The sequence below is a fragment of the Oncorhynchus mykiss genome, chromosome 7, assembly GCF_057628025.1.
Source record: "Oncorhynchus mykiss isolate SJ-2025 chromosome 7, ASM5762802v1, whole genome shotgun sequence".
Lineage (NCBI taxonomy): Eukaryota > Metazoa > Chordata > Actinopteri > Salmoniformes > Salmonidae > Oncorhynchus > Oncorhynchus mykiss.
The window spans coordinates 14,992,271-15,009,053 of NC_143028.1; the positions used below are offsets into that span (position 1 = coordinate 14,992,271).

General features: G+C 40.5%; 1 protein-coding gene across 1 annotated transcript; it reads left to right on the forward strand.

Annotated features, from left to right (window-relative positions):
* The first annotated feature begins 1,367 nt into the window (after nt 1-1,367).
* On the forward strand, nt 1,368-5,498 carry LOC110527453 (homeobox protein engrailed-1-B). The gene is made up of 2 exons (XM_021608730.3): nt 1,368-2,017; nt 4,704-5,498. The coding sequence occupies exons 1-2, from the start codon at nt 1,516-1,518 to the stop codon at nt 5,021-5,023; spliced, it is 822 nt and encodes a 273-aa protein (XP_021464405.1). The 5' UTR covers nt 1,368-1,515; the 3' UTR covers nt 5,024-5,498.
* Nucleotides 5,499-16,783: the final 11,285 nt, after the last annotated feature.

A 16,783-nucleotide genomic window follows, 5' to 3' on the forward strand; every position in this document is an offset into this window, starting at 1 on the left:
AGCATGGACAAAAGTTGTCACACAACAAAGAAGCTCGAGCGTCTACCTTGTTGCAAAAAAAAACGAGGTTCTCAATTAACAAACATAAGAGGCCTATGGTGTCTCCAATGTGTGTTTGTTTCGTTTTGTTTTGTTTGCTACTATATCTATGTTTCAATCTGGGATTGTAATGTTGGATTTGTAGTGATTTTTAATTAGACTCTACCCTCACCCATCTGCACCTGTGGTGTAGCCTATAGAAAATAGTGACACAGATATGGGCCTATAGCAATGCAAATTGTATGCCCGTTTAAACTAAATAAAATGAGAGTGAACATAAACCATTTTCAATTTTACGATACAGGCCACCTTGGAATGGGTTCATGAATGATTAGCCTGATTTGAGATATGTTGCATCACTTCATCTCCATTAGGCCTAATACTTCTTATTATAGGTCTGATACAAAGGCTCAAACAAACCACCTCCATCACGTCCTACCACCTCCATCAACTAACGTAACTTAAATTGTCCCCCTGATTCTTTATAGAAATGTAAATATAGCCTATACCTACAAGCACGTAACCGGCCAAAGTCAGGCTATGCACAGGTGAGGATGATTACAAGCGTTTATCAAGTGAGTTATCCATTTGGAAAGCAGAAACTACGCATGCGTAATTATACAACTATCATAGGGATTTTGTAGCCTAGATAAGATAGTCATTTAAGACACGGGTCGCCAATTTGACACACCTATTATATTAGATACAAAATAGGAAAAGCATAAACTAGAGTGGGAAAAATGTCATACTGCATGTCAATTGTATAGGCTACGGTTCCTGCCAAATGTGGAGGAAGGAGACTTAAGAAAAGCCTACACATATCACCTTTCGGTGGTAGGCAATCAAGTCGATAGACAAATTAACGGGAACTATTGGTGGCCTAAATGTATTGGTAGCCTATAACATTTCTGTACCAGCCCAATGACCCTACCAGGTTTTCCTCTATCGGTGATGAGCATAGTAATTTGGTATGAAAGAAGAGCGCACCTCTGAGACCCCTTGTTTGGTGCCTAAAAGCCATCTATTATTTATTTGCTGAGATTCGTAAAATTCAATTGGACGTCGTCACTTCTGACAGCGCGGATCTGCACAAGTGATTGGTCTATTGCACGTGTGTTGGCACTCACGTGCTTCCGGTTGGTGTGGGGGAAAAAAGTGTGTGAGAGGGATAACGGGTTTTAGGAGAGTTTAGAAAGATCGCGCTGACATACATTAGAGAATGCTAGGGACGACGCTGCTGCGCGCGATGTGTAGTCAGTCGTGGTAGCGCAGGGCTATTGTGACACTTGGATCGCTTTCGTAGACAACATGTCGACAGTGTAGAACATTGTCACATTTATCAAAAGTATTTTATATAGGCTTCCTTCATAATATAGTCAGATATCTTTTTTTGTTTGCTATTATTCGGATACGGTATTGAGCAACAAGTGGAGTTTGGCGTGGAGAGTTTGCGCTCCAGCCAAAAGTGTACCAGTTATGGAAGAGCGAATTGATCAAAACAGCCGTGATTCGACTGAGGGCGAGAGCGTGTCCCTCTCCCCGAATCTACCATCTCCTCCCATTTTGCCCCACCAGGCAGCACAGCAAGTACATAGAACCACAAACTTTTTTATTGACAATATTCTGCGGCCAGACTTCGGCTGCAAGAAGGAGCTTGGGAGTCGGGAGCGGGCGCAGACCTCCGGCAGAGAAAACGTCAACCCTTTGGTCATCAGGCCATCTCACGCGAGCAGCCTTTGCCAGGATTCCAACTGCAGTAGTGACAGTACTTCTTCTTCGTCGTCCTCGCCGTCCTCGAAACAGAGCTCGACAAAACAAGGTGAAGGGAATGGGACTACCACAACGAGATATGGAGACACCGCGTCAATAGTGGTTGTGAATGCCAGTAATGGAGGATCTCCACCCGCTAAAGAATCTACGCCGATGTTATGGCCTGCGTGGGTTTACTGCACGAGATATTCGGATCGACCATCATCTGGTATGGCGCTAGTTTCCGAATCATTTTACCCCTGCAGATCTGAAATGTGAAAGTCCGTTATTTTGGTTGTGTTGGGAGTAGGCCTAGTTTATAGGTCAATGTGAACATCGTAAACTCTGTCTCTCTCTCTCTGTCTCTCTCTCTCTGCCTCTCTCTCTCTCTTTCGCTCTCTCTGTCTCCGTGTCTCCCCCCCCCCCTCTCTCTCTTTCTCTCTCGCTTTGCTCCATTGTACAATTAATTCAATTCGTGAGCGTTACGCACGATAGACAACAATAAAATAAAAAGCTAATCATAACAACAGCCAAAAAACAAATCATGATAGGCCTGGATTATCATAGTAGGCTAGACTAGACATATTCCTATAGTACTTGCCATAATCTCTCTAACAAAAACACACACACACACACACACAAACACAATTGCCACTTTGTTTTGGTGAGAGCATTTCAAACCAAACGATTAATAAGACCTGGCAGAACATGTTAGGAAGACCAACTGATCTGCAACTTGATTCTCCTCCCTCATTTGAATTATTCTCCTCAAAACAAAGCAATGCCGAAAACCGGTCCTCCGTTTTATCACATTGTTTATGTAAAACTCATTGAAAAGTGTTGCATGGACAAGACAAACTTGAAAGGAGTGGTCACCGAAACGTCCACTTTACCTGTGGTCGTTTTGTTTTACTATCTTGTTTTACTTCACACCACATGCCTATTCTGACTGTTAGCTGTTAGGCAAGCCTTCACTGTGGGCCGTCTCCAAATCGCCAAAATTGCAAAATACCCCCCCCCCCCCCCCCCCCCCCCCAAAAAAGATAGATTAATCAAATAGTTTAGTCTATATTATCTACATAAGTCAACCATTACGTCCTTCGATTAGACTACAATAGCTGACTTTCTTTTCACCCGACGAACATATTGACGGGCCTATGGTGTAAATCAGTGGTTTGTAGACTGCCTTGTCTATATGTTTGGCGGTTTATTATCCACAATCTTTCTGAACTTGACATGGGATTCAGAATTCAGGAAATATGTATCGATTGACTAAAGTGATTTATTGACTCATTAAGCTATAAGATTTAGGCCTAGGCTATATGACTCTGGGGGAAAAAACACTAGGCCGATTGGTTTCGATATCTTTCGGGAATTATATTTGGTCTGGTCTGTAGGCTTACGAAAATGGATTTAACCGACAGACTATATAATTGTTTTAGCTAATCAAATAGCCTATGTTATATTTTAGGCAAGTAGGCCCTGGCCTAGCCTGTGTATGTTATTGCTATTGTAGGCCTAATACTGTTATTGTATTCAGAAAGTAGCCTATATCTGCAGGTAAACGTGACCCCAAATTACGAAATAAATATGACATAGGGCATAACGCGCATGAAAATGTCCAATAAAAATATCCCGCCAATTAAAAAGTACAATGCTATATAGCCTATGTTTATGCACAATGCATTGTGTTTATGATAGCAGGAGAAGCATATAGTTGAGTTTCACACAATACAGTATCGAACTGAATTAAACCGTATGCTACAATGCACTGACTGAATTGGGATCCGCAGCTTGATTTTGCAATATACGACCTAGTTGTGTTTTTTTCCCCTATATAGATATTTTTTTCCCCCTGAAATGACAGCCTACATTTTGTTGTGTCGTCTGCGTTTTTGGAGAAGTCAATCGAATGGATGAATAGTAGGCCTATATTAGCTATGCGCTAGGCCTATATAGCGGTTAGGTAACACGTTTGCAAAAAGTGTGTCGTAAAAAGATAAACGATGAGGCTATTTCCATGTATCTTCTTTATCGCAATATTAGCACTGTGAATATGCTACATTATGAACCTCTCAAATGTAATGATGTGCACGCTACATGGCTGTGGATAGAATAGACAAGTATCTCAATACAGACTTGCAAGACAGTAGCCTAACGTTCCAGTGCAATGGCGTTTTAGATATACCTATTGCAATGTAGGTCTAACCATAGCCTAGTGAAATAGTAAATGACCAAATATGTTTGCCTTAAGTTTGTTTACTTTTACATTTTATGGCACCGAGTTTTTATTCCACACATTGATGGAATGAGCGGAGGAATAGTGTCTGAGCTGAGGTATAAGGCCTACTTGTGCTAAGGACTGTGTGTTCTCGTGCTTGCACCGGTCTGCAGGGTAGGCCTGCAGAAAAAAGGGCATGCCAATCAACAATAGTCTGTTAGAAAGTATAGGCGTGTAGGTTGATATTATATTGTTATTATTGATATTACCCAATCTGTCTGAGGAAACTATGAAATTCGTAGACCACATATAGCCTAGGCCTAAACATGTGCGCAAAATAGACACGCGATCGAGGATAACGGTCATTCACACCACTAGGCCTACGTTTAATTGTTTTGACATTGCTTATATGTTTTTGGTTCTGTATTATGTAATTGGAAGATATGTGTTACTGCATTTCTTATATTATGAATATTCAAATGAATGAATTATGTAAATACAACTGTTCATCATTTAGTCTTGCACCTTGCGCCTGGGGCAAAATGGTCGCAATGACTGCAAACACACATTTAGCAATGAACAATACTTATTACATTGAAATACTCCATTGTTTTAGTCATGTGTAAATGTATGTTTTTTGGGCCTAGGACTAACTGATATTTACGTGTTCGTTTCACTGTTGTTTCTACATCAGGCCCAAGGACACGGAAATTGAAAAAGAAGAAAAATGAGAAAGAAGACAAGCGACCCAGAACCGCGTTTACGGCTGAACAGCTGCAGAGACTTAAGTCCGAGTTTCAGGCAAATCGCTACATAACAGAACAACGGAGACAGTCACTGGCCACAGAACTGAATCTCAATGAATCCCAAATAAAAATTTGGTTTCAGAATAAGAGAGCAAAAATCAAAAAGGGGAACGGCTACAAGAACGGCCTGGCTCTCCAACTCATGGCCCAAGGACTGTACAACCATTCCACAACCACGGTCCAAGAGGAGAAGGATGATAGCGAGTAAATTCCCCCCTCGTGCAGGGCAAAATAGAGGCTGAACTGAAGCAGAGTGCTTGAACTCTTTTGTGAACTGAAAAAGAAAGAGGTAAATACGATTTGACTGGGACAGATTCTATTTAAAACCGATTTCTGTTTATGATACAGTATATGGACATCATTATATAAAATACGAACATTATTAAAGTTTATATATAGCCAAAACAATATGACGTTGTATATATTTAATTTCAGGTAAGGTTATGTCTGTATCAATCCCTACTTGCTGGAGATTTAAAGTTTTCTTTTTCTTATGATGTTGTTGGCCATTGTTTTAGTATAAGTGTCTGACTCCTAGATTTTTTTGTGTGATTTCTGTCGCCCCTCTCCCCAATCTCTCACAATTCTGCAGATTGCGTTTCTGAACCGACGCGCCAAGCCAAAGATTTTAATATGTTCAGAGAATATGTAGTCTGAAATAAATAAAAAAAATGTAGAATGTTCTACAGTTTCATTCTTCATTGAAATTCTATACATAAAAGCGTAGTTTGTAAATCGTTGAAAACTAAGGCCCAGGACTAACACTATGTCGTTTAAATAATGCACTAAGAGACAATGACCTAATATGAGGTATTTTGTTGAGCTTTAATTATTTCCTGTAATGCAAAACAAACCTACCTTTTTTTAATTTTGTTCTAAGACATTCTTCATCCTTTTAAGTGAGTTAATTTAGATAATGTTGACATGCATATATTTCCCACGAGCTATGCCATTTGCTATACAAACATTGCTTGTTAATAAATAGGCCAGAAGGTCCAGGCGTGTAGCCTAGCCTACCATAATGCCTACACACTCACGGAAACCATTTAATGTAACCTATAGGCAGGCCTATATCCGTCAAGGTCACAGTGCACGCATGGAAGTTTTTTTTTTTTTTTACTTTTCGTTTATTTGGGGATAACACAGTAATAGTAGTATTACGATTAGTAGGCATATTATTATTGTTCTTTCTTTAATAATATTGTATTACTATGAGTACACGTATTATCTCGGCCCTTATCATTGGGATATACTGTATGTCTACATTTAGGCTAGTATTATAGAACATGGTGATGAAGTTTCTAAAAGGCAGTGGTGGAAAAAGTACCCACATGTAATAAAATGCCTTTCTACAAAAGTAAATGTAATTGCTAAAATATACTTAAGTAAAAGTATAAATCATTTAAAATTCCTTATACCAGACAAACCAGACGGCACACTTTTCCTTTTTTTTTCTTTCATTCACGGATAGCTAGGGCCACACTCCAACACATTTACAAACGAAACATTTGTGTTTAGTGAGTCCTCCAGATCAGCGGCAGTAGGGATTACCAGGGATGCTCTCTTGATAAGTGAGTGAATTTGACCGTTTTCCTGTCCTGCAAGGCATTGAAAATGTACTTTTGGGTGTCAAAGAAAATGTATGGCGTAAAAAGTACGTTATTTTCTTTCGGAATGTAGTGAAGTAAAAGTCAAAGTAGTCAAAAATATAAATAGTAAAGTACACAGATACAAAAGAAACTACTTGAGTAGTACTTTAAAGTAGTTTTACTTAAGTACTTTACCACTGGTGGCTGGTGTCTTCTCCAAGAAACTGCGTGTCTCAATTCAGAACGTCATCATCTCTGTGCAGGCTATGTTGTGCTTTAAATAGAACTTCCAGTCTCCTCATGAAATATATAAGGATAATAAAGTCGACACGCTTAGGGATGTTTAACGTAAAGGCTTGACTACATGACCACAAAGGTATTAAAAGCTTTTAGAGATAAACATGCATGTAACAGAATATTAAGCTCCACTGAAGTGAAGAGTGAACACGTTGCAAGAATTCACCACATGAGTTAAAATGCTTCAGAAATAAAATCTAAAGCTATATGCAACGGATGAACAGATACACACACACACACACACACACACACACACACACACACACACACACACACACACACACACACACACACACACACACACACACACACACTGTATTGTATGATTGCATTGTATAGGATACTGTCTCATAACTTGGCCTTGTGTTAGAGACATTTTATTATGGCAACCATCAAGATGACGTTCCAGCCAAAACAACATCAATTCTGCTCTTGTTAAGTCAGCGCCCCCTCCCTTACACACACACACACACACACACACACACACACACACACACACACACACACACACACACACACACACACACACACACACACACACACACACACACACACACACACACACACACACACACACACACACACACTGTATTGTATGATTGCATTGTATAGGATACTTATACACACACACACACAAGTCTCATAACTTGGCCTTATGAAAAATAGATTTGATGTATATTTATTTATTTCCTGTTACTGGGGTACTTTCTCGAACAACAGTTAGGTTGTCCTTTTGTCTAGCTCCCTGCCACCGTCACCGGACATCTTCACACATGGTAGCTATTTTTCCAGAATGGATATCGTTTCACTTATTAAACTATTCTCGGCATTTACAAGATTCGATTAAACACCCGGGCGGTATGGAGGACCGCCAACATAGGCAGAAGATCTAAGAATGGGACATTTTATTGGTCAGAGGAAAAGCAGATCTTTAAAGAGCATATTTATGGAATAAAAAAAATAAAAATCAGATTCCAACTGTATAGTTGCCGCCTTTTCCGTGCACTATCAGTTTCAAAGGCCAAATTCATTAGTCTTTCTTCGTAAAGAGACGTATTTCCATTCAATCGAGTTGCTATATAGGCTACTCTTCCCCTACCCTAGCCTACGTGATTATTTTGGACTAAGTTCCCATTCCGCCTGTAACCTCCGTTTATGTCTGATAAGCCTCCCGGTGCACCCTGCGACGTGACACGTGTTGTTTTCAATGCCGGTATATTGCTCATTGGGATAGCTTAAATGTCCGGACGAGGCAGCACCGGCCTTTGTGTCTGTGTCTCAAAGCCCATGGGCAAGCCATAGGTCAGACCGGGCAGTCAAAACAAGTCATTTCTATTTATAGCACAACCTATAGGCTACATCAGGCCTACCAGTCGTCAATTTCAATTCGAAGACAGCGATACTTTTTCTTGGTTAACTTTCTATGTTAAAACGTTGACATTTTAACTCGGTGTAATGATTCTCAAATAGGTTACTGCGTTTATCAGACATACGCCTAACAAAAACATTTTGTTAACTCTCCCAGGTTAGCACTAAAGGACACACTTTCACAAAACGAGATATTAGTAGATGTTTAGCAAAAATGTAATAGAACAAGGTAAGAAAAAGGTTGACTAAAAAGCTTGTGCAGTCCAATCCAAGACCGGGGGGAGGGGGGGGGGGACCCAAGACGAAGCAATTACACACTCATGGCAGGAGCATAGGAAACACACAAAGGTAAATATGAAAAACACATTCATAAAAAAATAGCCAGATTCCTCAGTGAAGAGGTCCCCTATTAACAATCTGAATTGCCCGTAAGGAACCAATATAGGTTATGAAAGTGAGGGGCGAAGAAACTAAACGCCATGAGCTTCTAAACGATAGTTGTAGTACGAACAATGCCAATATCATCTTGCGACTTTCGTTGAAATAGAGTCCAGTTCAGCCTACTACATGGACAGAAGAAGTAGGCCTAGTAGCTAAACCCATATAACACACTTTTATATAGCCTTCGTTTGAACTTGTTCACTTAATAGGCTACGTAATACGACTGAGCTGGAAGATTGTCCACTTTTATCGAATATTAGGGTATTGTTTTAGTTCTCCAAAATACCTTCAACTTAGTTATCAATTGATCGACACTATGCTTTGCAGGTGTATATAGGATTTAGGTGCTTTAAGCATAATCTTCTTTAAAATCTCCCCTGTGCGACAAAATACGCCAGGATATTGCTATTCCCTGCAAATATGTAGCCTAGCCTGTAGCCAACATTGCCTTTATCTTTATATCCCATGAAAATTGTTAATTAATTAAATCAATTTTCTAAGTTACATGTACCTTCAACAACAAGCCTACACGGGGACCTATATTGTCTAGATAACTCACAGTTTCTCAAAATAAGTGTAGGCATATGCTATTAAATATGGAAAAAACACATATTTTTTGCATTACCCCAAAACAACCTTATCTTACTACTTGACAACGGACGTGGTTCGCAGCATAGTGCAGGTAGGAGTAAAAACAACGACAAAGTTTAAATTCATATAATGTGACATGGATTATTTGTTCGTAATTTCCTCTCCGTTCAAGATGAAATGCGTCTACCTTTTGAGCGCTATTTTTTACATTGATACATTAGTTCCAATTTGTAAAAAAATGTTGTTTATTTTTTTTATACTTGCTTACTCACTTAATTATTAAGGATGACTGCGTATTGCAGCAACCCTGGCACAAGTGCAACACAATAGAAATGGTAAACTATGACAAAAACAAACCTTGAATGTCATACCAATTGATCTTCTATAGGCCTATAGTCTATTGATTACTGGGCATACTCCTGAAAGTGCAATTGCATTCTTTCATTTGATCATTAATTCACAATACACATTTTCCAACTTCATTTGGCTGCGTCCAACTCACACAATACAGCCTATTCAATTGGAATACATGGTCATGTACCTAGTTTATTTCCTTGGTCCTAATATAAGCCTATCTGTTTGTTACGTAACCAGAAATGAGTTCGGATTTAATTAAGAGTTGCCCACTTCTCTGGAGAGGACAGCAGCCCAACCATTTAACCGCCCCTGGGCTTCTCGTCTGTTTTGTTTTTAATTAATGTTGTTCGAACTGCTCTGGGTTTCGACGTTCAATTAACTCCACGAGTTTTAATAAACACACACGCACACCACTCATGCATCATTTATTTGAATAACTTCTGTTTACATTGGACTTATATTATGGGTGGAGTAGCCTGGCTATTAATGAAAAATGTACAGCATTAATTAATTTCAGACTTTTAATGGACATTTCCAGCCACAATACGCTTATTAATGTAGCCTAGTTATCGCGTATCCCGCTTGTTTTTCCCCCCCCAGAATACAGAAATATGGAAGACATTTCAGTTCAATGCATTATGACATCTTAATAAGACAGATGTCTATCGGTAGAGGGACAAATACGGCACATATACGCATAATACATTTTCATCCAGCTCACTGTTTGGTGCAGACAAATATAATGGTAAGGTCATATTCAACAGCTCTTTCAAGTATACTCGATGACACCCTTTCTCTGTGGTTGTTTCTGCTTTTTATTTTTGGTCAAATTTTCTTCCGCTATTGTAGGCCTATTAATTATTGTTCTGCCTCGAATTTCACACTTTTGTGCTTGATCTCAATAGTCTTTGTCTATGCGTTAGCTAATGCTATCCTTTTTTTGTTTGTTTGCATTTGCAATTTCAAGAAGAATATAGGCCCAATATCAATGAAAAAAAAAAACCGTTATAGACTAATGTAATATACATAGCCTAATATTCAAATGTATCATTGAACGTCCACTCAAAGTGCGGTGAAGTTCCCAGCAGGATCAGTAGGCCTACGGGAGCTGCGCTGCTGACAGGTAGTCATTTGACTTGACATTACATTACATGATGTGACATGCTTGCCTCTTCATCATCAATAGATCTGACAACACAGTAAGTTGCAGTAAGTTGCAGTAAGTTGGGGGGGGGGGGGGGGGGGGGGGGGGATCACTGAAGATAAAATATATTGATTATTTGACGTGCTATGTGTGCAAACCCGGATAAGAATATGCGAAGAGATGCAATCTACATTGAGAAAAGGTGCAATCTGCATTGCCCTAGAATAGCACGGAGTGACGCATAGGGGGAAGTTATTCAGGCAATTAAAAATGACAAGGATACTTTCCCCACCTAATCATTTAGCAGATGCATGAGGTTTATGTATAAAACAATGGAACCCTGGGATCCAGTGCATACTTAGCATAGTCTGCCTTACAGCTACAATATGCACTTAATTTATATGCAAATTAAAGCAATAAAAGAAGACGGTGGAAATTACTCCATCTGAAGGGGGGGCTGTAAAAATAATATTTTCCAGGTAGAGTGTACTGGATGCTGAGTGTACTAGCTGGATACAGGCATAATAAAAAAGGAAACAAACATCGTTTTGTTATTTACAATGTTGAGAGAATAGATTGGGAATAGAGTTGGGGTCTTTTGAGGTTGCAGGCTGCATCACCAAGGAGAATTGCAGTTTCGCATGGTGTCCCTTTGGTGTCTCCTCCCTGACCAGCAAAGTCACGCTAGGGCAATCAAAGTGATGCGGAGACATCAAGTGACCCTCAATAGGGCTAAAGTATGCAAATGCTCTGGCAAAGTGAGCTTTAATCCTGTTAGAGTACAATGTGGATGGAGGCTCAGGGGTCCAGGGCCCGTCTTGTTTTGATTCCTCATCTTCCCTGACCCTGTGTTTACTGTTAGCGACTTATTTCAAATCCATAATAGGGCCTCGGACAGATGCAGATAAACACACATGGACAGACAGACAGAGACAGAAACGTGGCATCAGACACACAGAAATCCAGTCACATACACAGCAAAACACACACCCACACCTATATGCACATGCCCGCACAGCTCAATAATGCATGCGCGTACGCAGAGACACACACACGCACACACGCACACACGCACGCACGCACGCACGCACACACATACACACGCACACACACGCACGCACACACGCACGCACGCACACACGCACGCACGCACGCATGCAAGCAGTTGAAAAGAGCTCCTTAGATCACTACCCTGTGACCATCCCACTGCTAAGTACAGAACCTTAGAGTAATCCCCTTCCAGCTGCTGCCTCCTGAATTATGGGGGATTCCTCTTTAGGGGGAGGGGGAGGGCTTAGGGAGACACAGGACAACAGTTTCAACACCCTCTCTTCTCTCCCACCCATTGGGAAGTCATTATTTGTTCTGCATCCAGAGATGAACCACTATCAGGACTGAAAACTAAACTGATAACCAATAAAGCAATGATATGTGCACAGGAAATCATGTTTGGTGGTCAAATGGAAACATGAAAGAAAAATCTGTCTACAAGTGGAAACAAAGAAGATTCAGAAAAGTTTCTGGGCTCAAAGTGGATGTAACCGATTCTCACTCTTAGAAATTTAAGAGGGTTGTGGCGGTGAGTGTCAGTGAAGGGGTTGAAACCCTTCGGCCCCCAGGATTGTAGTCAGAGAGAGAGAGAGAGAGAGATAAAGAAAGGCGAGAGAGAAAGAGTGAGGGAAAACGAGAGCGAGAGGGAGAGAGAAAGAGACACATACAGAGGCAGACAGAGAGAGAAAGAGGGAGAGAGAGAAAGGGAGAGAGGGACAGAAACAGAGAGACAGAGAGAGAGGACAGACACACAGAGAGAGAGAGAGCGAGAGAGATCGGAGAGAGAGAGAGAGAGAGAGAGAGAGTGCGAGAGGCTGGAGGGGGCTCTGAGGAGCATGCATGTGCCATGCTCTCCATGGCAGAGAGGACAGGGGGAAGACGGGAAGATGACTCATTGCATTTTCTGGCCTGTCAATTGCACCGCTCTATCTTTGGGAGCAACACAACAAAGGTGGCATTGACAGAGAACCTCCCACGGCGCAGCTGAGATGGTCTGGGGGCCACTGGGCAGAAACAGCCGTAAATATCCGACAGATAAGTACAAATTACATGGCGGATATAGGCAGCGCCACTTGTTTGTTCTGCAAGTCAAATTCTCTGCTGCCTGTGTCATCGGCAGCAGAAACACAGACTTGCACATGTCAGCTTATGTGTGAGGGAAGGCAAACTCTCAGCTTTGGAGAGAAGCCTATGGCGATAGTCTGGTCATGTCTTATTGTGAAAGGGGATGAGTCCGGTTCTGTGCAGAAAATAACCACCAACGGCCAAAGAGTCATTCCCCATTTGCTGGTGGGTGAGAGTATATTTATATTGAGTAAACAAGTACAGTATGTTTTCTACAAATTCAACAAGTAAGCTAAATTAAATACAATTAAAAATTAAAAGGACAACATTAAAACTGACCTTGTCTGCTGTTTTATTGATAAACTAATTGAAATAATGCAACTACCCAAAGTAATATCAAGTGCTCTTATTTTCCCACTGAGTGATGAAAAGGCTTTGTTTTGTCACTGTCCATCTCCAAGAATATGACGCGGCGTCCTCGATAACCCCAGCATCCATAACCTTCCCTTGCTCTCTCTGAGGCGTACTTGCCACTCGTAAGGAAAAGGAAGAGGTGTAAAGGTTGTAATTTGTTACATTGAGCGTGCTCTTTTGTAGACAGGATACTTTTGGACAGCTAAATATCTTAAATTAATAAGGAAGCAAATTGAAATTGTAGTATGTCCCACCACAGCTATGTGACAGTCACAAAATGTTTTCTTCCACCTAAGTCGAGGCTAGAAGAAAATCCAAAGAGTATTTAAGGTTTCATCTTTTTCTTAAGAGGGACTTGGATGTTTATGGTGTAGCTTATGCACTCTATTGTTATGTCAAAACACGGTCACGGCTACGGTCTGATATCTATACAATATAAATCATCATCTGAAATAAGATGTTATAGTATGCGCACAATGTAAAACATGATCATTTACCAGATGGCCTTATCCAGAGCAATTAGAATGAAGTGCTTTGCTCATGGGTACATGGACAGATTTTTTCACCTAGTCAACTCCAGGGGTTGAACCAGCAATCTTTCTGTTACTGGCCCAACACTCTTAACCACTAGGCTACCTGCCACTGCTATAAAAGGCAGACATTTCTGGGTTAAGAAAATATTAGTAAAATCGGTCACTTCGATCCATTCAATTCTGTCCAGTTAAAGTGAATTTTTCATAACTTTATTTACAAGTAGACTATTAAAGTCATGATTTAAACTGTGGAATTGTACGTTATGTACATTATCATTGTGTAATATAGCTGTACAAAACAGTAAACAAAACATCTTTCTGTACAAAACATTTGAAACTTTCAATTCACATGTAGAAATGATAGCTCTGGATTTAACATGCTGTATTTGTAAATACATAATAAATATGTAATGTATATAGACATTATTCAATTTAGATCTCACAAAATCTTAGGAGACGTTTAGAAACTCGTCGAAAAAGGCATTCTAAGTTACAAAAAAAGATCACAGGAAAATGCAGCACTTGATGAGTTCATGTTGCCTCTCATCCTTCGAAAATGGCTGCATTACTCCAGAGGTGACACATTTATATTCCTTACAGGAAAAAACTCCACACTTTGAAGGCTGGTGGGAATATGTTAACTTCATCCACAATGACATCTGTGGTGCACATTTCACATTGTCCAGACTCACCATGACATTCTCTTTAAATGAAGGTCCTGTATTATGTACACAGAAAGATAAAGAGTAGGATCTTTGATTGTCATGGAGGCCTATTGTACGGGTGGTCACCAGCACCTTCATCTAACATGCCTTGGACATATGGAATCACTTCACCATCCCGTGAAGTGAAAGTGGAGAGATGGAGGGATGGTGGAGGAGAGGCTAGGGGGATAGTGGTGTGGGCGGGCAGCTTGGCTGGCCACGTTTTCACCCCTGCCTCCTCACTTCAAAAGCAGGGGCTGTTGGGTAGAAAACTCCCTCGCTCCGTCTTTCATCGCCCCGGCTCGGAGGTGCCGAGAGGTGACGCGGGAGGCGATTAGTCATATACAATTTACATACGCTTGTCATGGCTCTTGTTACAGACTAGTGATGTCATCGCTAAATTGGCCATCTGTGACCAAACAGTATGGGGGAGTAATTCTGTATGTATAGATGCAGTACATTAGCTCCTCATATGATGTACGTATCGACGCAGCAAACTAGCTCCTCACATGATGTAGTATAGACACAGCAAACTAGCTCCTCACATGATGTACATATAGGCACAGAAAACTAGCTTCTCACATTATGTATTTATAGACACAGCAAACTAGCTCCTCACATGATGTACATATAGGCACAGAAAACTAGCTCCTCACATTATGTATGAATAGACACAGCAAATTAGCTCCTCACATGATGTACATATAGACACAGCAAACTACCTCCTCACATGATGTACATATAGACACAGCAAACTAGCTCCTCACATGATGTAAATATAGACACAGCAAACTAGCTTCTCACATTATGTATTTATAGACACAGCAAACTAGCTCCTCACATGATGTACGTTAGCAAAAATAATGCCTAAGTCCTGACATTAAATGAAAGGGAACAATATCTACTTTGTGTTGTAGATTACTTTTGGAAAAATATTCAAAAATATGCAAAAAATTTGCTCACTCCGTCTTGCACTTTTCAAATGGATGCAGTTTGTTCTGTTTTCAAGCTATGCGAAAATAATTCCTCTGCCCCCCCCCCCCCCCCCCCACATAACAATAAAATAAAATCCATCAATGCTAATTCAAATTTACATGTCAATAACTCTAGACAAATGTCAATGTCTTTTGAAGAAAAACAATAACATGTGTTGCTCTTATGATAACTCATACATATGTATGTTATTGGCAGCAGTTTATTCTTTGTCTAAATGAGATGAAGAGACAGCAATAAAGGGATACTGTATATTGGTATACAGTATATTGTACACTGTGTATTGGTCATAGAGATTGATAGACAAGGGACAATGAAAGAAGAGGTATGTTATTTGTGTAGGAGGATGTGTGTGAACTGTATGTTTATATGCGTACCTGTATTTATTTAACTAGGCCGGTCAGTTAATTAAAGAACAAATTCTTACTTTCAATGACAGCCTAGGAACCGTGGGTTAACTGCCTGTTCAGGGGCAGAACGACAGATTTGTCCCTTGTCAGCTCAGGGATTTGAACTTGCAACCTTTCGGTTACTCATCCAACACTCTAACCACTGCAGCCCATTCATATGTGTGACAATGTGTGAGACAATGTGTGTGACAATATTTATCCATTCATATGTGTATCTGCATGTGTATCTCCTATGTCCTTCTATGTGCTTTCCATGGCTGCTGGGCCACGCTGGAAGCCTCATGATAATCTGTTATGGCACCCATCCATTCTGCTGGTGTGTGATTTACTGCCATGTGTCATCCACAGCCTGTCACCCAGGGAAGTTAAATGACCTGAAAATAACATTAATATGTACTAGAGATAGATGGAGTGCTGGACTGAAGGGGTGGTCTCTGGCATTGGCTTTCACCCGTGGAAACATTACCTCAAATACGACCCGCAACACTGATTAGGGTCAAGAACCGGCATTCAGTTTTACAGTCGAATGCTGTGGAAGAGTCAAGTGTTCTGCTGGTATGGTTAAGACTCTGTTAGAGACAGTGCAAGCTGGCTGCTAAACTCTCATTGGTGCAGATCCTCTTGTGTCGATCTGATTGGTCACAGAGCGATGAAGGGAAAGTCTCTCAACCAATTGAATTTGTTCCTCCAAAGAGTAGTCGTTCATGAATCTGTACAGTTTACTGAATTAGCGTGAATATTCATCTTCAAATCCGGACCCTTATCCAGTTGCTATCTAGTAAAACAATCATTTGTTTTAATCAAGAATGATCAGAGCAAACGTCACTTTAAATTCCCACAATGTCACAACATTTGGCCCACATCTATCATTAGAACTCCAGCTGTCAATCTGGGTGCATGGCCGATGTATCCTCCAATCAGCTCTGTTTGCAAAATAATGCCACGCCTCCATCTCAAGAAGTGAGTGCCTGTAGGCAAAAGACAACATTGTGATGCTTTCAAAAATAGTAAA